At 37.5% G+C, this 23,478-nt stretch overlaps 1 protein-coding gene across 1 annotated transcript in view; it reads right to left on the reverse strand.

Moving 5' to 3' along the window:
- MLIP (muscular LMNA interacting protein) overlaps positions 1 to 23,478 on the reverse strand; it is an 84,022-nt gene that overhangs the window by 40,562 nt on the left and 19,982 nt on the right. The window contains exons 2-5 of the mRNA XM_053458959.1: positions 18,317 to 18,370; positions 7,643 to 7,720; positions 3,952 to 4,098; positions 2,287 to 2,628 (exon numbers count right to left, since the gene is read on the reverse strand). Coding sequence (XP_053314934.1) covers positions 2,287 to 2,628; positions 3,952 to 4,098; positions 7,643 to 7,720; positions 18,317 to 18,328 — 579 coding nt within the window. The 5' untranslated portion in view covers positions 18,329 to 18,370. The remainder of the gene's footprint in view (positions 1 to 2,286; positions 2,629 to 3,951; positions 4,099 to 7,642; positions 7,721 to 18,316; positions 18,371 to 23,478) is intronic.

Below are 23,478 nucleotides of genomic sequence, written 5' to 3' on the forward strand. Positions count from 1 at the left end.
ACTCAAGAGAACTGTGATGGAAAATGTGCAATACTAATAATTTCCTTTATTGTATAGTGTTTTCTAATCAAATGCACATTTCCCTGTCCACATGTAAAGATCTGTGCACAAATTCAGTTTTCAAGGTAACAGTCTGCTAGCTCCCAGATCAACTGCCATACAAGGTAAATTGATTGGTGTAATTACTTTTGGCACTTAGTGACATGGGAGTTTGTGACATCCTTTCTCAATCCTTAAGAAGGTGATAAAGTGGAAAATCAGCCATGTATACTGAAATTAAAGTGTATTTCTTAATTGCATGGTGTATGCACCAGCATACCAGAGGAGGTGCTGGTGCAGGGTAGGGCAATCTCAGAAGAGTTCTTGGCCCTTCAACCGGTTTCCCCTCTGGTTGAGCCTTTTGGGTTCGAGCAGCCATGATACTTTTTGATAATCTTCCAAGACAAACTAAAGCAGCCGTAGTAAAAGAACTGAGCTTCAGGGTAATCAATATATTACAGCCAAGGAAATTAAGACGGAGTTCAGAGTAATTGAGATATAAGGAGGCCAGGAAGCCAGAAAACAGAATAGCAGAGGTCAAGCTGGGTCAGTCACAGGAACAATTAGTAATAATGCACTAGGACAGGATACACTATGACTAGCATAGGTACGCCCACCAGAGGATAAGGTATACTGAGTTCCAAAGGCTTATAGAGGAGAGGGAGGAGAAAAGGTGCCAAATTCGGATTTGGGAGTCTTTGCAGTGGGCTCTTGAACCACGTTGTTGCGGACGAACTCCGTAAAAGAAAAGAGGTCCAGCTAGTTATTTTTGGTGCCTCTTGACGAACAGCCACAAGCACTGTTCAAGAAGCCCAGGTAAACTTGCAACATTTTGCTAAAAGCCCTCAAAGCCTGCAATAAACTCCTTCATCTTACAGACAACAACTGAAGCCCAGGCAAACTTACAACATGTTGCTAAAAGCCCTCAAAGCCTGCAATACACTCCTCCATCTTCCCAACAACTGAAGCCCAGGCAAACTTGCAACATTTTGCTAAAAGCCCTCAAAGCCTGCAATTCACTCCTCCATCTTCCCAACAACAACTGAAGCCCAGGCAAACTTGCAACATTTTGCTAAAAGATTTCACTCGGGCTGCCCCTTATCTCTGGAATCTACTTCCACCGAACCTTCAGCATTCATCCTCCCTCCCAACATTCAAGAAACATCTCAAAACTCACTTCTTCAGAGAACCATACCATCTTAGCTGCTAGAACCTCCTTGTCATTGATACAACCACCACAGTATCTCCCACCTTTTCTCTGTGGCTTATGTTTATCACCGCATTCCCTTAAGATTGTAAGCTTGCGAGCAGGGCTCCTTCCACCTAATGTATGTGTTCGTCTTAGTCTTGTCTCATCTTGTCATATCCCTTGAATATATGTATTGTATTAAGCGCTGTGTAAATTGTTGGCGCTATATAAATAAAAGATAATAATAATAATGGTTGGCTCTCCCTGCTGGAGAAATGATGATGAAAAGTCAAGGAAGAATTGTGTTCCCCTCTCAGAGACATTGAATTGGTCTTCTTCAAAGATGTCCCAAATAATTAATGTGCACCAGATGATCAGATGTCAAAATTCTAAGTTGAAAAGCTGAATTGTGCATGTCAAAAATATGGCCTATTATCTCCCAAACAATCCAACAAATCCATGCATGGGTGGTATCACTGAGATGTTGCTGAACACATATTGGCATGTTGTTGGACAGTGACATTTACCAGGAGCTTTACATGTATACCTGAAGTTCAAAGTGTGTGAAAAAACCACCCAAAAAATTACTATCACCAAATCTGAAAAAGGCTGGTGTTAGTGCATAGAAAAACTTAAAATACTAACATTTGAAATACCCTTGGGTGTCTAGTTTTCAAAAATATATGGGTTGATTGGGTACATATAATTGGCTGGCTTTAAAGATGTCCCAAATAAAACATGAGGGCAGATTTCCAGATTTGGAAGAAAAAATGGTTTTGAAATAACAATATGCTACTTGTACTTATTGTCCTATAACTTGCACAAAAAAGCAAAAAAAAAACATACAAACATTGGGTATTGTTATGTAGGGGCCAATGCTAAACTACATATATATAAATTTTGCTTTTACTAAACAATGTTTCAGTTTTTATGAAAACAAATAACCTGCATTTTTTCAAGACGTTTAAAAATTAATATTTCACACAAAACAATACTCTCAGAGAGAGCTGTAACATCTCTTTATACAGATGAACCCATATTGGTAACAAATACTCTACCTGAAGTCCATTATCTTGATATTCCACATTGTGCAAAAATGCATCTTCCTGAGCTTCAGAAGCAAACACCTCATTTATGTAAAATGTATCTATTTTAGGTTCTGGTGTAATAGATAGCTGCTTGCATCTGGAATCACCTCCAGAAAACTTAGATTTATCATCTGTTTCCTCTTCTTCATCGTAGTTCACAACAAAGACAAATTCAGCAATGAAAAGGTCATTTTGTTGTGCATTCTTAAAACCACTTGAGGAAACCTCTTCTGCTGATGACTTATGCTCTATACTTGACTGGCGCCAAGATTTCAATGGGCTTCCATCAGCTGTCCTGCTATCTCCTTCAGGCTGTAAAGAGTTGGTAAGTTAAACGACATGCTAAATGTCAGAAGGTAGCATTGATAGAGATTACATAGGTTGTAACATTTTGTATGATTGCTAGAAAATGTTGGTATTATGCTGCACTTACTAATTATACATGCACGCTGATTGGTCCCTGTCAGCCCAGTATTTCAATTCCCATAAGGACAAGTGTCTTCTGTTGCCCTCCATGTCTTTCCGCTACCAGCTGCTTTCTGCAGCCTCTCTCCAGCCTCCCTCTTATCCCCTAACCTCTTCCTGCCCTTTCTACTCTTACCTGCTTTCCCTCACATCCCTCTGCTTCCTGTCCCCTCTGCTCTGATCAACCCCCTTCTGTTTTGCCCCGCCCCCTCCAGCACCCCATTGCTTTGACCTGCTCCTCTCTCTTCTGTTTTGGTCACTTTCTCTGACTTCTCTGACTTATTTGTAATTAGCCCTCTGCTCCCTTCAGCCCCTTTCTATCACCTCTGCTTTCACTTACTACCTCCAACTGACCTCTGCTCCTCAGAGCCTCTTCCTGCTGCTTCTGCTCTGGCATGCCCCCTCTGCTCTAACTTGCCCCTTCAACGTCCATCTGCTAGACAATCAAGGCAATTCATTATCATTTAAAAACATTGTACTAGCACGATAATAATGGCTCTAAATAAAGAATTTCAGAGAGAGAGGTTCAAAGTAACATTGTGTGACTGCCAAAGTCTGTTTTTAAACCTACAGATCATAAAAAAAACATCCTGATGTGCATTCCCCCAGCAGCTTGCCAGCACTATCAGGGGAACCTAATTGTCTATGGGTATAAAAAAAGAGCTTATTACACCTTTTTGTGTCTCCCACCTGAGATGATTCATTACATATTATATAACCAGATTGATTTGGGGTTTTTATATATATTGCATTTTTTTAGACAGGGCCTTTTGTCCATATCAACGTGCAGTGGAGATCTAAAAAATGTTTGGAATGCACTATGACTATGTCACACAATGTTTCTTTGAACTCATTCCATTTATTTTCAGCTATCTTTAAGGTGTTCGTGCAACCTTTAATGGATAAATAATAAAATATACATTTCTTTATTCAGTTGTTGGATTGGTAGGGTATGTAATTTGTAACAGTGATACTTTCTTCTACTGTAATTAGTAACTATGTCCTTTCGTATTGATATGGTACTGTTTTTCTTTTTGCATACATATGTAACCAAAACCCAAATAAAGTAACAGTAAGGTAGAAATTAACAAGTAATGCCTAATCATTACCCCTTTTCAAGCAATGTTTTTTAAGGATCTGGTTTAAACAACTAAATAAGTTAGCAGTTACCTTGTAAGAAGACATTTCTTGTTTTCTGCAGGAAACAATTTGGGGGCTTAATTTCACGTCCTTTCCCACTGACACCTGTGTGGGAAGTGTTCCACTTTTTGGTACAAAGGTAAAAGGGAGAATACATCCACGTTCAGCTGATGAGATCTAAACACAAAATACTATCATCTTTCATCTACCTTTGGATAACAAACAGTATTATAAGTGGGTTCAAATAGATGCATACAATGTCATGATTTTATAGCTAAATATTACTTGGATAAAAATGTCATGTAAAATTTATTGCAACATTAATATTTGGCATTTGCAAATCAACATCAATGCCTTTTTGACATTAAGATACTGTAGATGTTTAATTAGATAAATGCTAGAATGTAATTTGTGCAGTAACATTTACTTTAGGTAAGAATACTCCTGGAAAGGTAAATGTTAAAAGGTCAAGGACTTATTTATTCTCATGATCATTATTACTGCAATCTTTACTGCAACTACCTATCACTTCAATTTAAAATGCTGCAATTATAAATGCAATTATCTATATTTTTTAGCACTCAATCCATCACTTAAATTGATAGCTCTTGGCATAAAGACTGATACACGGCAGTACTTCAATTCAGGCTATAGCATTGTTTTCCTTTTTAATGGAAATAAAAATAATGATAAAAATTAATTACAAAGGTTACCCATATAAAATTACTAAGGCAGATCTTTTTAACTGCTAATTGATTATCCCTAATCGTTTGCTTAGATTAGCTTTAAATTGCGTGTGATGCCTAAAATATCCTGTAACCTATAGTGTTCGAGAAATTATCCTGCGATGAAAAAATGCTTTACATTAACTGGTAGGATTTTTAAAAATGGCAAAATATTTAATTTGCACAGATTTACAAAAAAATGCAAACATCCTATTTGCCTTAAGTCAACATGGTTTTTGCTTTATAAAATTGCCACACTATTTGAATACTAAATGTAGAATTACTTTTTCGGAAAGTAAATTGTTCCTCTACTTATTATGGAAATTAAATCATTAAGTGCTAGCTAATGCTTTATAAATTAGTTTACATCCTTAATGATAATGTGCAAAATTCCCTGACTGACAGACATTCACTGTTCAATTAGATATATTTATCTCAATAAATAATATCATTTTAGCAGGAAATATTTTTCATTCTGTATTTATTTTTCCCTCCTTGGATTCATATTCCAAAAAGTTTACTGTACATAAAAAAATTCTCAAATTCATTTAGTAATACTAATCACAAACTAAGAACATCATCCTATCTTAAATAAAATTCTTCATCCTTCACATGGCTGTTGCAAATAACAGTTTGATCATTATATTCAAGCCTTATATTGTTATATATTTATTAACTTAAACATTATCCTTTATATCTTTTAGATTATGTTTATTTCAGCTCGGCTGATGGTTATTACGGGACGTAGCTGGTGCTGTAGGTTTATTTAATGCTTCTTTGTAGCTTTTTGAGATTATGAAATATTTGACTGGTGCAGCTGCGTTGACAGACCGATCTTTAATATCGTATATTATTGTGCTACAATTTTGTTATAGTAATATTTCTAGATTATATAGTGTTTGTATTTGTAGTAGTTGATTTTAAACTTGTGTACACTTTTTTGGTATAATAATAGATATATGTTTGTAGTATCTTTATCACTTCACGTTCATATTTATGCAGATTTTTAATATAATGATATTTTATTTATATATACACATTGACTGGCTATCTTTGCACTGTCACTTTAAATTGTTATATAGGGTCGGGTGTGTCCGACCCCTTAATCACTTGTTTTGCATAAATATTTGAGCCTTATGTTTCTAAAGCTTGAGAAAGACCTGTGCGTCGAAACGTTGCCTGTGTGAAATAAACTCACTTTACCATTTCAGTGCTGAGCCTCTGCTTCTTTATTTTGGATTTATTGAGGGACTTGGTGGTACCTTGGCTTGTGCACCATCTCACTACTGAGTTCTGTATTCCAACCTTTGTTTCTGTGTATTAGGTGCCCGCCGACCTTATCTCCAGTCTGGCCCTGATTGTATTCATCATTGTGCAGCTAAATTTCCATAATATCTTGTTTAGGTATTAAGTAAGATAGGGTGCAGGGGGAGAGGTAGAGGGTTAGGGGATTTCACACATGAGCTCAATGCCTCCCATAGGGTAGTATATTCTTATAATCCTCCAAGTCCCATTTGATAAAGGTTGGGGTATGAAGGGAGGTATTACAGGGGTTATACCACTCCCAATGGTATATTATTAACCTTCTATACCAGTACAAATATGGAAGCAGAGGGGTACCTATTGGCATTGATTGGGCCCTAGATACTACTGTTTATCCTTTTTTATTATTATTTAATATTTAATTCAAGTGAAATATTGTATAATGTGAATAGCAGTAGTAAGTAGTAGAGTTGAACACATACTTGTTGCTGGGCACACACATCCATTGCCACTGCCACAACTTGTATTTACTGCTAGTTTAGTGAATGTCCCAATATATGTTTTAGACTTTTGTAGTCATTAGTCGCCTCCTAAACTTTAAAATGTACATGCATATTACATTATAAGTTCTGATGCTATAAATGTGTGTTCTAAGATAATGTCAGAGACAATAAAAGTTATAGCGCATTTATAGAAATGACCCCCAGAAAATATGTTGTTGCCAGTAGCACATTATCCATTAGGCACACTAAGCAAGTACCTAGGGGCCCTTAACCTCACGAATTTAAACTTTTTTCAATTTCTCTATATTGATGAATTACATTTAAAGAAGAACTATATACAAATGGTATAAAGAAGTCCTATGTGTACTTTGTGTGTGTACACTAAACATGAAAAAGGGAAATAATGATTGAATAAGCATACCGTAGAAGTGGTAAAAATCCTCTAATCAATAGTATGCGAAAAACCCTGGCTATGAAGTGGTCACATACTATAATCAGCTGCTCATCCAGATCCAAGTTCTTAGGGGTTTTTTTGTTTGTTTTTTTGCTTTAGCAAGCTTTGTTTGGGAGAAGCATAATTTCTTTATTTACAATATATAAATATATACATAGTCAGAGGTACACCACACATATCTACTGTATGTGAAATGTATCTGCAGTTACATACTGCATCATCTACACATTTGTGGAAGACAAACCTACCTTAACTATCTGTTACTAAAACGACAAAAAAAGGTAAATTTTATAAAAAAAAATGTATGTACATGGTTTTATAGCATCAACCTTTGTAGAAAGAACATGATGGTAAATGATTTCTTACAATTCCTTAAATATATCTTTTTAATGATGAACACTCTAAAAAATGTGTTCTAATAACATGACAAAACACGAATTTCACATTTTTGTTATCATAAAACTTTCACATACATGTCAAAAAATGTAAAAATGTTAACCCCTTCCTTACTAAGGCTTTGCTGTGCAGTTAGTACTGCAAGTTTTTTGCCATGTTTGGTTTAATCAAGATTCCACTTTTGCATGTTTGATGTACCCACATGAATTAAACCTCCTTTTTTTCAGAAAAAAAATATTTTATTTGAAACCATAGAAACATGGGAAAAATAATAATTGGGAGAGGTAGGATGCAAAATACCTATACTAAAAAGGTTTCTCTATTTAACATTTTTTTTCTTTTTGTATTTCAAATGAAAAAATACTTCTTATGCAGCTCACCTGATTTGTTTGAAGGCTCGGTAAATCAGCTTTGTAAGAACTGGTAGACCTGTTTTCTCTTTGCTCTTGAAAGTCAGACTGAAAAAAATAAGGGAAATGTGACATTAGTGATAGGATGAAAGCTAAATTAAAATGTACAGACATTTATATGGAACGTAGGCTGCAGTGGGTTTATAGGAATGCACGGAATGTCCCAGAAGAATTTGAGCAAATCATCAAATTCGTTACCATTACATTTAAAGGGCATATATATAAAATGCCAACTATACAGTTATCTATACAATAAATGTATTTTATATGGGGCATATTTTTTCATTTAAAATTCCACATGGCACACTCTATTCAGTAAAATGTGTGTGCATACAACTTCTCAAAAAAATGCAAGTTTACAACATGATATTAACTACAGCCAACTCACTTGACAGTAGCCTAGTCAAATTGATGCAATCTAAAGAAACAACACATGGTTTTATTAACCCACTTTTGCAATGAAGCCATTCCAAGCCCAGACTGCTGGAATTTTTAATGTCCACTTTCCTGGCACACAAAGGGTGCATTAGATAGACATCATCCCTTTTCTCTAGGGGATATAGAGGTGCAGAATGCTAGAATAATGTATGTCATTTAATGATTCATTGTAGAGCACTTAGCCCTCCCCATTCCATAGGACAGGGGATGGATGAGACAAATGCTGAGCGCATTCCTCCACAAGAGTTCATTCTTGTCTGTAAAACTAGTAAATCCTTCCAGATTCTTAAATGTCCTTTTTAACCACAAAAGGAAAAGTACCTATTCATCTTTATAATGACCAATACTGTTACGTGTGCAGAAATATTATGATTCACTAGCCTAGTTGATGTATGTAAGAGACTGTAAAATTACTGTACTTTCCGTTGCATTTGTGAGGAACTATTTTGTAGGGCTGCAACTAACGATTATTTTAATAATCGATTAATCGGCCGATTATTTTTTCGATTAATCGATTAATCGGATAAAAAAAAACAATATGCAAATTTTTCGTTTATTTAAAAGAATTTAATGAACTGGATGTTAAAAAACAACTTAAAATTTACATTAACATTCTTATTTTGTTATGATGTAATAAAAAACAATATTTTCAAAGTACAAGAACCCAAACACAATATTTATGAAACAAAATAACCCCAAACATTCTGAAAAGAGGTGGACTATTACTGTTCAAGAAACTTTGCCCCAGCACTTTGCACTTTGCACCCAGCACTTTGCACCCAGCACTTTGCACCCAGCACTTTGCACCCAGCCCTGGCACTTTGCACCCAGCACTTTGCACCCAGCACTTTGCCCCAGCCCTGGCACTTTGCATCCAGCACTTTGCACCCAGCATTCAGCACTTTGCACCAGCACTTTGCACCCAGCCCTGGCACTTTGCACCCAGCACTTTGCACCCAGCCCTGGCACTTTGCACCCAGCACTGGCACTTTGCACCCAGCACTTTGCACTGTGCCCCTGCACCCAGTCTCTAACTCTGCCCTGCACCCAGCCCTGCCCCCACATTCTGCCCTGCCCCCACACTCACACTCTGCCCTGCACCCACTCTGCCCTGCACCCACACTCACACCCTGCCCTGCATCCCCACCCCCACTCTGCCCTGCACCCAGTCTCCCACTCTGCTCTGCACCCACACTCACACCCTGCATCCCCACCCCCACTCTGCCCTGCACCCAGTCTCCTGCCCTGCACCCCCCACCCCCACTCTGCCCTGCACCCACACTCACGAACCGCTCTGTGCGAATGGAGCCACTCGCACAGAGCGAACCGCTCTGTGCGAATGGAGCCACTCGCACAGAGCGAACCGCTCTGTGCGAATGGAGCCACTCGCACAGAGCGAACCGCTCTGTGCGAATGGAGCCACTCGCACAGAGCGAACCGCTCTGTGCGAATGGAGCCACTCGCACAGAGCGAACCGCTCTGTGCGAATGGAGCCACTCGCACAGAGCGAACCGCTCTGTGCGAATGGAGCCACTCGCACAGAGCGAACCGCTCTGTGCGAGTGGAGCCACTCGCACAGAGCGAACCGCTCTGTGCGAGTGGAGCCACTCGCACAGAGCGAACCGCTCTGTGCGAGTGGAGCCACTCGCACAGAGCGAACCGCTCTGTGCGAGTGGCTCCATTCGCACAGAGCGATTCGCTCTGTGCGAGTGGCTCTGTGCGATCCGTGCACATAGACATGAAGAATACTTACCTCCGGAACGCGTCACATCCGTCACGTAGCTAAAAGAAGGCGGAGACTGCAGAGCGTGTAGCAGAAGCGGGGAACGCTCGCGGAGGTAAGTAAAAGGAGCCGAGTGCTCCAACAACGAATTGATCACTCGATTAATCGATAACGGAAATCGTTATCGATGATTTCCGTTATCGATTATTATCGATTTTATCGATTCGTTGTTTCAGCTCTACTATTTTGGTGGCTATTATTGTAAAGTATGTGAACAGATTTGCAATCAAAGGCTTTTTGATTGCAAATCTTTTCATGTACTTTACTGTATATTAAGCGTCTCTAGACAGATCTTTACAGTAATTTACTTTATACCTAGCTAGATTTAAAAACAATGAAGCAGATTGAACAGGTTGCTTGGGTAGGAAAAAGACTGTGTGGTACATAGTTGATTTAGCAAGGTAGAGCTGCATTATATCTGTCCTGTTATGTCCATAATGTCATTCGGCAGGTTAACCAATAGGGTCCCCTAAATATCTTTGACCTGCGGTCCTCCTAGCTATATTTGCTGTCATATCTTAAGGGAAATGGCTAAACTTTAATAGATTTAGCTATTATGGATTCATAGATAATACCATGATAATCCAATCCTTATGAGCAGAGACATGGTGAATGTCATGTTGCTATTAAGAATGTGTCAAAGGTTGTCCCTTTAAACGGGCATCCATGATGTTGGCATTAGAATGCACCATTATAGCTTGTAAGCTATTCATATAACGTTTATAAAACTGCTTTGTTTTTGTGTATATGGGAAAAAACAACACTGAGTCGTGATATTATTTCTTCTATGGAGAGAATAAAACATTGATTTTTTTAATGAAAATTGTCAGTGAACTAGATATATAACAAACAAAAAAAGCAAGTAAATGAAATATATTGACCTAGTAGCTAGCAAGCTTAAAAATGTACAATTGTAAAGTAGAAGTCTTTGATATCACTTGGCCTTTATAGGTACTTTTAATACATTATAATTTAATATTTGTAATAATATTATGCAGGGCACCACAAAAAGTTTTATTTTGGGGAACTTAGCCAGTTGATTTAGATTAGAATACTGAATTTATTTGCTGATCAAGAAGTTAAATGGCCGTCAGATTTCTCCTTGGATCAATAAGCTGTTTCCCCATAATTAAAGATTATTTCCCCGAATATTATGTTTTTCCAGGTATCCATCCAGTTGCTGTTTAAACGTCTGTACAGACTCAGATAAAACTACCTCTGCAGGCAGAGAATTCCACATCCTTATTGTCCTTACTGTAAAAAACCCTTTCCTCTGCTTTAGACTAAATCTCCTTTCTTCCAGTCTGAACGCATGACCACGTGTCCTATGCATAGTCCTGTTTATGAACAGATTTCCACACAATGGTTTGTATTGGCCCCGAATATATTTATATAATGCTATCATATCCCCTCTGAGGCGACGTTTTTCTAAACTAAATAGGTTTAAATTAGTTAGCCTTTCTTCATAACTACAGTGCTCCGTTCCTTTTATTAATTTTTTAGCCCGCCTCTGCACCCTTTCTAGTGCTATGATATCCTTCTTTAGAAAAGGTGCCCAAAATTGCACAGCATATTCCAGGTGCGGCCTTACCATTGATTTATACAGAGGCAAAATTATATTTTTATCCCGCGAATTGATGCTCCTTTTTATACACACCAATACCTTACTGGCCTTAGCCACTGCTGACTGACATTGCACATTGTTGGCTAGTTTGTTGCCTATAACAATTCCCAAATCTTTCTCATTTGTCGTTACCCCTAATTCCCTACCGTTAAGGGTGTAGGTTGCTTGTGCATTCCCTACCCCGAAGTGCATAACTTTACATTTATCTACATTGAATTTCATCTGCCGTTTGTGAGGAGAAAACAATGATTGTTTAAAATACGGTATATCTAGAAACGTGACAAGACTATTATCAAGAAGCACTTCACAAAAGTGTAAGAAACACTCATTTTAAGAAAAGAAATAGTGCTTGTACATTTTATTGTGAATTTATTGTGAATATCAGCATTTCCTCAACATATTGGGTGTTCAAAGTGAGACCCTTTATTTACTGGTATGGCTAGATGTGGGTCAGGCGGCATGATTAGAAATAGAGACAGGACCACCCTTTACACCTTAAGCATTAAAGCACCATGTGTTGTATTGTAGACATGTGCCAATGGGCCAAAACATTTCAGACCTTTTGGTCTATTTCTTTTCAGGCAACAAATTTCGTTCCCTGCCCATTCAGTTCGGATTAAATTTCAGGGGCATTTTTAATTTTAGAACTAAATTCTCACGCTCTCTAAATGTTTCCCTAGCTTCTCTGCCGACCATTTCCGCTTTTGCATTATCTTCTAGCTTCAATTTGGTATCCTCATTCTTCATCCGGATCTCCGCAGACATAACTGGCAGCAACTTCCACCAAAATGGTGACGCTTCCAATGACACCTTCTCCACGGTAATTACGGCAACCTTATGTCTTATTCCATGCATGCTTAAATTCCTTTATAGTATTTTTGTAGTGAGTAAGTGGTTTGAAAAAACTTGTACTTAATATTCTTGAGTATACTACGTGCACCTTTATACATGTAAAAATAGACAAACTTTTGGTTTAGGTAGAGCCCTTAAAAGATTAAGTATTAAGCTTGCGAGCAGGGCTCTCTCCACCTAATGTATTGGTTTGGCTTAGCCTATATAATAAATATAAATATTATTATTATCTTTTATTAAGTATCATAAATTCCTAATGGATTAACTAAAAGACCAATCAACACAGCTGCCCCACGTATCATTACATCCTGGGACATCTGGATAGAAAAGGTAGGAACAGAACCTGTAAGATTGCCAGTTTTATTTATGTTTGTGTTGTTTTGATTGGGATACAGCTTAGCTGGCCAGTCCATCATTAGCTAGGGAGAAAAGTTATTGTTTAGTTAATCTCCTAGACATGAGTAGGATTTTGGTCATCTTATTTTTTGGTTGTGAATCCTGTGGTCCACTTCTTAACCCCTTGACGACAGAGAAAACACGTCAGAGAAAATAATGCAGTTAGTGACAATGGACGTCCCTGGGATGTGATGGGGTTAAACAAGCAATCAATTTCTTTGTTCAGCTGGTGTTGCTACTCCTGGATACTCTGAGTTCCCCATGCAAATTGTCTACAGGTACTGCAGCCAATGGAGCCAATCTTACTAATCACTATTTGATCAGTATAATAAATTTATATATAAATATATATATATTATCTATTAGTTGTTGCAGCCCTAATATATATAGGCATGTAAACAGATGGACACAAACTCCTCCTTGTGCTCCATCCACACTCCCCTGTCCTCCTTGCTCCATACGCCCTCCATTATGGCTTCACTGTCTGTTCTCCCTTCTCCTTCATCTTTCCTCCCTGCTGTGTCAGACTTACTACATCCTCTCTCCTCACTGCTCCATTCTGTGTCAAACTTCCTTCAATATCTCCCCTCCATGTTGTGTCATGGAGGAGGCAGGACAGATGATGTAGGAAGCCCAACACAGCAGGAAGGGCAGATGATGTAGGAAGCCCAACACAGCATGAAGCAGAGAGGACAGATGGTGTAGGAAGCCTTTTGGCAGGATGCAATATGTAAGGGTGAGGTTTATAGGAGGTAGGAAGGTGCTTTAGAGGAGAGAAAAGGCATTTTTATTGAGAGAGAATGGGTAAGAGAGCTTTGGAGGATAGAGTTTGAGTAGATGGAGTACAGATATATTTATATTTCAGGAATGTTATGTTGATGTTATGTTGATGCTGTTTTTTAAATTGCGTCAACTCACAGATTACAAAACGTTCCAGTTTTCTGAGTAACCTCAATGTTCAAGTGAATTGATCTCATGTTCAAGAGGCTCTAACTGTGTTGAAAGATGAAAGTAAAAATAATGAATATGATTACATTTGATTAAACAGGAATGCTGTGTCTCTTGTGTAATGCGTACAGCTTAAATGCAATTACATATACACCTTCTGCAGAATTGACAATTTACACATACTCCAATAAATCCCAGAAAAAAACAGGCAGTCCTTTAAATACCATTCCAAGTTCTAGCATTAGTAAAGAGTTTTACAAATGAAATATTAGCAAATTAAAAACAATTAAGACTGATTTCAGTGGGTTAAGTGAGGCATCTGTACCATCCACTTGGAAGGATTCTATATGTGTCATTGGTTTCAATGTGCACAGATTGTGTGACATTTTGTTAATTGTATCTCATTTAAATGTTAAAACATACAATAAAGTCATATCCTTTTAATAAGAGTGATGATATTGTTTAGATCAAATTCTGGCCAAGTATTTGAAAATAATAAATTACTAAATGGAGCTGAAAGCCCCCAAAATGGGTGATGTATTATAGATATTGAAAATCAGCGATGAAACACAGGCTTTTAAAGGGTACACAAACGAGAACTAAAGTGAATAGTGTTTAATAAATAGCATATCTGTGTACACGGAAAGATAGAAGGAGCAAAATTGAGAGTAATATTTGGGATAAGGGATCAGAGGTAAAGTAAATGTAATTTCTCATCTCAGACAGCCCTGTACAGAAGATCATGAAAAGATTATAGAATCTGAATAAGGCCACTCTATGGGGTTAGATTAAACACGACTGGAAGCCAGAATTAAAGTATAAAGAAAAACAGCACATTAAATGTCTACTCAGGAAGCAATCATTTATATTTTTCATGGAAAATATTGTTCATGAAAGAAAGCTTGTGTAACACAAATCTTATAAATCCGGTTTGTCGTAAACATACAATATAAAGTTCATCTTTTATCCTCTATGCTGTATGATTTGAAGGGTTTAAATTTCAGCAGCCATGAATTTCAAGATTTTGTAATAGTTAAGGTGGGGAATTTACTTGACATTATCCTACTCCTTTAACTCTACAGCATGCCAGTCCACCAAAGCTTTCCTTGCAAAAGGATCACACAGAGGTTAGCCCTTCTCAATCTATAAAGTTGTCAGGAATTTGACATTTTCAGCATTCCTTGAAAGTACTAGGATAGTGAATTTGTCTAATTGCATTTATCTGTTTGCCAGATTAGAAGGTGGAGAACAACCATGAAGTCAATTTCATGGTTAAATACCTTACCCCCTTGATACTTTCATTTAGTTGCTGGACTCTGTTATCAACTTTCTCTTCCAACTATAGGAACTGAACCTTTTTGTTTGAACAATACCATTTGGATTTATGCACCGTGAGTTTTGTGTGTAGGTCTTTATTCTCCTACTCTACAGTGTAGATTCATCTCCTTCATCAAATAGTTTCTTGTGTTTTTGGTGAAGACATGTTTTTGTTTCTATGAATCTATGTTTGCTGCTTATGTGAGAAGAATCACTGTACATTATGTATTGCCTATTGTAATATACTTCAGTATAAGTCATCCATCACAATGCATAGATATAATTTGCCTGACACTTGAATTGATAGGTATTTCACTTTTTATGAAACTATATAATGACACTTTAGGGGAAAACAGCAGTTCCTGGGTCCATATCGCTGTGGCAAGTGTGAACAATTGGTCTCTCTGGAAGCTGAGGTTGGTGCTCTGAAGAGGCACATTGAAACACTGAGAGTGATTGACAATCTTGAGAGGCGTCTCTTGCTCACTGAGCAGAGTTTAGATGGGGCCCCTAACGAGTTTATCCATCCCAACAAATTTGCCCATTTTAGTGAGCATGTTGGGGAGGCAGACTCAGAGGTGGGCTTTCTGGAAAAACAGCCGGGAAAGCAGCTCATCCAATGTCCAGGGGATCTGAAAGGAAGGGAAGCCCAGGCAGGTTGTGGTGGTAGAGGATTCCATAAACAGACAGGGTCATCTGTAGCTCTGATCGCAGCAACTGAATGGTTTGCTATCTCCCGGAGATTCTCAGTATTCTCAGAGATACTACCTGTGCCATGCGCTACACCAGAAAGGCAGTGGGAGATTAAGCAGCTAAATGCATGGCTGAAGTCTTGGTGTAAGAAGGAGGGCTTTGGGTTCTTAGAGCACTGGGCTGATTTTGCTTTGGGGTACAATCTCTATAGTCGTGATGAATTGCACCTAAATGCAAGAGGGTCCAATGTGCTTGGGGAGAGAATGACGGTTGGAGATTTTAAACTAGAAATGGGGGGAGGGAATAAATACCGGGCTAGGCAGTATAGAAAGGGAAGGCGATTTACTTAGTAACCAGGTGGGTGAATCTGGGGGCTTGGTCTATATAGATAATAGGGAGCATATATTTTGCCCCCCAAAACAAGGACAGAAAGTGATTGCAGCATTAGTGTTAAACAACAAGCTAAAGGTCATGTCTACAAATGCTCGCAGCTCGCAGATTTTCTGAACTCCCTACTGGGATTATCTTTAAAACAAGCAGTGATTGATACAGGTCAATGTAGTTGTCAGGGTTTGGGTGGTGTTGCCATGGAGCAGGGGTCGAGCTTAGTCCAGTAAACAAACAGCTGGCAATTCACAATGGTGGCCCAAGGCAGATTGAGTAGTTCAGTAAGCAAGCAAAAGTCAGTAGCCGGTAATTCACAATAGGGGCCAGAGATAGATAGCATAGTCCAGTAAGCATAGCTGGTAACGTATAATAGGAGCCAGAGGCAGATCAGTAAGTGCAGTTCAGTAAGCATCGCCAGTAATGCACAAAAGCATACAGCGCGAACAATAAGGAGTAGGGAATGGTGTCTGATAGGAAGCAGACCCCACAACTTAGCAACAAATAAACATTGATCTGAGGGTTTGTGGGATATTTATAGGGCTGCAGATTGGATCCCCTCCCTTGTGCAGCTTTAGGTAATTTCAAGTCAGTGTGCCTTTAATGAAGCAAAGTACCAAGGCTCTGACCCTTTTCTTCTTCCATGCTGTCATGTGCAGGAGGTGGTCTAGTTGTTATAATTAGGCATGGCCAGAAAAATCTGACATGGCATTTTTTGCAAAATCTAAGTACTTCATATGGATGTATTTTGCCGCTCCCAGGATCCATGGTCCAGAGTAAATTTCTTGAGTTGGGCCAACATTGCATTAACCATTTAATGCATATGCCACATCTATATCATTGGGTAGAGCCTGTATTTTATTTATCAACAAGAAACATAAACTCATGAATAATAATGATTCAAACACAATTCTGTTAAAATCAAGTTCTTTATTAGTACTTGCGGTGAAGGATGCAAGTTGATCTAGTAAACTATGTTACAAGTAAACTGTTTTATGGACACTGTAATAGACATGCTTTTTAAGAAAATAAAGCAAAAAAATATTTTTTCTTTTGACAGATGATGTATATACTTTTTTGTACTCCTTCGGTGCTCTAGGGCACACTGATTTTGACTATGATCGCTACTCACAAATTGCTTTTATTCCCTGGAATGAATGGTTGCACAGATGCAGCTGAATAGCTTTGAACATTGTAGATAAAATACATTAAACATTTGTACTGATTGAGCAAGAGATGACAAGATGTGCGTTCCCTACTGTTCAGTGGAACTGTACAAATAAAATAAAGGATGGCTTGGCTTTCCCCTGGTCGCTGAATCTGATAAAAAAAATAACTCCACACTGTATGTCAAATATAGTTTCATATATTAAAATACATGCTGAGTAGTTAACGATTCCTAATTATAAAAAGCTATTAGGATACATTGCAGCAGATCTATCACATTTCCCAAATCCTCAAATTTGCCCTTCTATACACCAAATAAGATTATGTAATTGTGTTTTTTTAATTAAAAAAACTAAAAATAATTGTATATTACAGAGCCAGCCATTTTAATGAATGTTCTCACTACAATAATGAGTATTTCTCGACATTTACTGATACTTGTTGATTGTCTTAGCCAGTCTATATATGGCTGTGGTGAGTAGAAGAGGGATACTACAGAAACATAGCAATCAAGACAGGTAAGTACCATTCGTCTAATCTAGTCTTTCCATTTTTCATGCTGTAAAGACCTCAAAAACATCCTAATTAGCCCTTGGTCTCATCTTAGATTCAGGATAGCAATCTTCTTATCCCATGCATGTTTAAATTCGCTCATTGTATTATCTTCTTTCAGCACTTTTGTCCCATTAGATAATTCTCCCTCTGTTATTCACTGTATTGTTTTTGAATGTATTTTCTTTCCTCTGATTCCACTTCAAAACTAATAGATATCTACTAAAATTAAAGCACATTTCTGCACCTTTAATAACATTGACATTGAATAAGTATTTCTAAAAACGTATATATAGTTGAGTTAAATTGGGTCATTGTATGTAATGTCAAGTACTGATAATTTAAATTTATGGAATTTTATTGCCCTTAAGATTTATACTAATAATGTTCATATAATTGAATTATTTTTGTAAATCATTTACTTTAGTTACTTGGGACACAAAAAATATAATAATAAAAATATCATAATTTTTTTAAGACCTTTACATACCTCACACTTCATTTCTGTAATCCCCTTTTAACTGGTTCTGGAGCAGGCAGAGTCCTGTAGATAATAACAAAATAATAGTAATTTTCTTAGGACAAAAGGAAACAGCTTTACAAAACATAGCTCTGGTAAATTAAAATTAAAAACAGTAAAAAAAAAAATAATAATAAAATATTAAAATAAAAATGTCATCAGCATAGCACCGTAAAGGGAATCAGTTCCAAGAAAATGTAAAAAAAAAAAAAAAATGTTTAAAAAAAATAAATAAAAGTCCTAAAATTGGAGCTGGATCTTCCCAAAAGACTTGACATTGAAAGTGTTAAAATACCACTAATTGAAATATCCTGGGGTGTCTAATTTTCAAAAATATATAGTTTGATGGGGTAAATTGAATTGGCTGGCTTTAAAGATGTTCCAAATAGGACATGGGTAAATGAAGACCAGATGTCCAAATTTCAAATAGAAAAATACACACCCTCAAAATGTGGCCTTTTAGCCTCCAAACACAATATGTCAGGGGTGCTGTTTGGCAGTGGCATATAACAAGAGCTCTAAGTTCATACCTGAAATACAATGTGAAAACAAAATTAACTATATAGGGGGTCAAAAGGCATTTCTGGTGGCAGAGTGGCATAAAGGGGGTTAAAAGGCATTTCTGGGGGCAGAATGGCAAATAAAAGGAAATAAAAAGAAAAAAATATTTTTCTCAATCATAGCTTTTCTTAAATACGAAAAAATAGTTTACATGAATTAATAAAGAAATGAAAGTTTCTTACAAGAATATTGTGAAGAATAATGGGATCACTGTTTTGTTCCACTGAATAAAATGGAACTTTTTAATCTAAAAATGTTTGCAGTAGCAAATGATTTGATTCCATTATGTGTAATGTATTTCATTTATTATGGCCTTTTAACACTTTTGTTTTCTGGCATTTTAATACAAATAATGTGATAAAAATAATGTTTTATTTTATTTGTATATTTGGCTATATCAGAAGTTTGTTTGCCAAAGGGCTGGAGAGCGGTATAAGAGTGAGTGTTTGCAGGCAACAGTTAAGTATGGTGCAGGTTTCTTGCAAGTTTGAAGCTGAATTTCTGCAAATGGAGTTAGGGAAGTATGAGAGCTGAGAAGTATTGGCAAATATTTATCCATCATGCAATAGCATAAGAGAGGCATCTGGTGTGTCCCAAATGTATTCTGTAGCATGACCCCAAAGATACAGCCAAAACCATTTAGAACTATATTCAGCATAAAGAAAAACAAGAAGTCCTGGAAGAGGTGGTATGGCTCCCGCAGAGCCCTGATCTCAACATCATTGAGTCTGTCTCGGATTACATGAAGAGATCGAAGCAACTGAGGGTGCCTAAATCCACAGAAAAAGCTGTGGTTAGTTCTCCAAGATGTTTAGAACAACCTACCTGCCGAGTTCCTTAAAATACTGTATGCAAGTGTATCTAGAAGAATTGATGCTGTTTTGAAGGCAAAGGGTGGCAAGGTAACACCTAAAACTGATTGGATTTAGATTTTTCTTCTGTTCACTCACTTTGTATTTTGCTAAATGATAACAAATAATTCAAATGTCTAGTTTTGAAAGTATTCTTACTTTACGGCACTGTTTCACACCTGCCTAAAACGTTTGCACAGTACTGTGTGTGTGTACAGTAATGGCCAAGGACCCATCAGCCATTTAGTGACCTAAATTCTAGATGAAATGAAAAATAAGTGTTTGAAGCAAATAATGCCATATAGGTGAAATGTTTTCAATGTCATTTACAAGTATTTATTCTTTAGTATACAGCAGGTTCATGCATATTAAAAGTGTTCCTAAATTCCTTTATTGTGGATGTCTGTACTGTTTTCACTGGAAGTCTATTCAGTGCTTCCACTACCCTTTCTGTAAACAAGTATTTTCTCGCATTTCATTTTGCTTGAGCGTACAGCTGGCCTAATGTAAAATTAGACGAGTCTGAAAGCAGGTCCCCACTGACTCTACATACAACATATAACATGTCCTATATTTTTACTTTCATTGTGATGTCCTTAATAGTTACGTGACCTAAATATCACAATACAGTCTTGGAAACATTATGCTTTTTTGGAGGAATTCTCACACAGCATTAACATCCCACTTCATATATCTATGTTAGAAATAATAATTCCTTTGTTGTTCAATTAACTTAGCTTTGACATCCCTCCAGATTTTAAAATGACTGTTTTATAACATAATAGTAACCACACAGTAAACATGCATTTCAAATTATTGGTATGAAGACAAACATTGCATAGTGTTAGATAACTGACATTTTAAAAAGTCAAACGTAGCAGGCTTCAGCAATGATGACCTGTAAAGTACTTGCAGCCACGATTGCATTGCTAACTGATTATTAGTTGCAGGCATCAGATACTGAGGGCATCCCTAACATTCTACATCAGGCATAACAGCATTAACAATTTGGTGTCCTAGACTAGCTGGAATTATTTGCCAGAGCTCTCATCTTTCTTGCTTTTCTTTCTTGTATAATATTAAATCAAGAGCTAGTAAAATGCTTACATTGCATGCTCCCAGACTGTCCAGATTTGGGTGGGACAGTCACGATTTTGGGACTCTGTCCCGCCTATCTCTACCTCTGTCCCGCTTTGCAAAGGCAGCGCGAGGTCCATCACTTCAGACCTCGCTTTACTGCTCCCTAATCACTACGCGTCGGCGATTGATGCCGAGCACGGGGAATGACGTCTTACTCCAGCGGTCTGCATCAATAGCCAGCGCATAGTGTGTGTGTAAGGGCAGGTGTGTGTAAGGGCAGTGTATGTGTATATGTGTGTGTGTGTGTAAAGGCAGGTGTGTATAAGGGCAGTGTATGTGTATATGTGTGTGTGTAAAGGCAGGTGTGTGTAAGGGCAGTGTACATGTATATGCGTGTGTAAAGGCAGGTGTGTGTAAGGGCAGTGTACGTGTATATGTGTGTGTGTAAGGGCAGTGTATATGTGTGTGTGAGGCAGTGTATGTATATATGTGTGTTTGAGCAGGTGAGTGTAATAGGTTGCTCTTCGGAGCAATCACAAGGCGATCGGGCAGGGGGTTGTGTTACTGACATGACGATCGCAGCATTGCGGCTATTAAACAGCAGCCCGTACATGTATAGGCTTTGTCACTAATGCAGTGCATCATGACCCCGTACTGGTACGGGCTTTGTCGTGAAGGGGTTAATCTTCTTTCTTTGTCCGCATCTCCAAGCACCGCCATATTGTCCTCAGGTGAACTTACACCTTAAGGACATTTTTGTTTCCAATTTTCGTAAAAAAAAATGGTTACCTCTGCGGAAAACAGCCCCAGATTGTATCCAGGAACATTATATAAATGTCAATTGCACACCATTCCAAATATTCCAATTTTTTTTATTATTATTTTTTTATTTTATTTTTTTATTATTGTTTAACTTTATGCATTTGTATTTACCATAGGGGTTACGACGGACAAGTACTTTTGTCCAAGGCATTGCTAACATATTGGCTTGGTGAATTCAAATTTAATTTTCATGAGCAAGGATATTTATTTCTAAGCCATCTGGGAGGTTTCATTGGCCCATTCACATATCATATTTAATTGGTTTCCATGGTTTCAGTTATCATATTCACTGATCACTCACCTAACATATATATATCAACAGACTTCAGAAAAGATTGCAATGTTTAGGGAATATGTTAAATATATATATAAAATTAGCATTTTTAATTCATAACAGGCATACTAGTGAAAACATGGAGAAAGAAAAATAGGTAAACAAATACATTGCAATGAGATAGATGTGGATAATCTGATAAGAAAAATAATTATTGGAGTAATTGTGAATGAAAGCAGGAACACTGGAAGTATTATAATACCATTTGCTGTTTGCTGGTGCTACTGCTTTATATATTTCACTCCATACCCTCTTTTAAACAATGTTTTATAACTGATGTTTTTCTTCTATGCTTTCTTAGGTTTCAGTCAATGCTGACTGAAATCCAGTCTGCACCCAATTTATGGTCCAGTTCCATTTATGCTCAGTCGAGCAGTCGAAAGTAACCACTGACATCTATGAAGTCTGAGGAGTCCATTCACAGAGAATCAAGCAAAGTTGCCTTTGCTGGGATACAAGCATGACAGTCAGTGAAAATGCCAGTGAAAAACACAGCTTGTTGGTGCTGATGATTGATGAGACTGGTTACTGACTTAAAGGGTCATTAATCATTGATCAGATAACAATTTATTAGGTAAAAAGCTGGGGAGAAATGAATCAATATTGTAAAATAATAAATCAGATCACTTGTAAGTGACAAGTTTAGGCCACTAACATTGATCAGTAAATCCAATCAATAATCAGTGACCTAAAATGCCACTAATCAGTAATCAGGTATGTAATAATATTTTTCTTTATTTTTCTTATATTTTTTTTTACCTTACGACCTCTTGCTCTCTCAGAGTGTAACTGACAGCAGTTGATGTAGAATCCCCTTCCAGATCTGTGCTAGTGCTCCATAGGAGCCACGGCACCCACCATGGGGACAGTCTAGCCCCTGTTTCTCCAATCAGGGAGAGGCTCTGCACAAAGGCTTCGCACTTTTGCAGAATCGCTCCGAGAAGCCTGGTTAACGGAGCTGATACCGGGAGACGAAGACAAAGGCAGAAGAACAAGAAGAGGCAAGACAAAAAGCTTTATTGCGGAAAAGGAGACACACAGGAGTGACATTGTGGGAGTCTAAATGAGAGAGTAAGAGTGTGAAAGCATGAGAGTGTGAGAGTCACACAATGCAAACAAAAATTCGGAGCTCTCTGCTTTCTTTTAGTTTGTTTCATTAATGGCCCCTCCTGTTTTTTGGACATTCATTCGAGTTAACCAAATTGGCAAATTTGCACAAGTTTAATATGCACTCCTTTTTCCATAAGGTTCACAAGTACAGTGAGAGAGTAACAGCAGCAGCTTCAGCAGTAAGGCACTGCAAATGAAAGGCACACACAGTCTCCTTGGAGCAGGACAGATGTTTTTTTTTTATTATATATTATACATATTATAATGCCTGGTTTTGTTATCAATATTTATTTAGCAATGGAAAATAATATTTGTTATGATCGAAAGATAATAAAAAATTTGAGGTTTGGTAGGTAGTGGAAATGGGCACATTT

This window comes from Spea bombifrons, chromosome 3 (assembly GCF_027358695.1).
Source record: "Spea bombifrons isolate aSpeBom1 chromosome 3, aSpeBom1.2.pri, whole genome shotgun sequence".
In the NCBI taxonomy this organism is placed as follows: Eukaryota; Metazoa; Chordata; class Amphibia; order Anura; family Pelobatidae; genus Spea; species Spea bombifrons.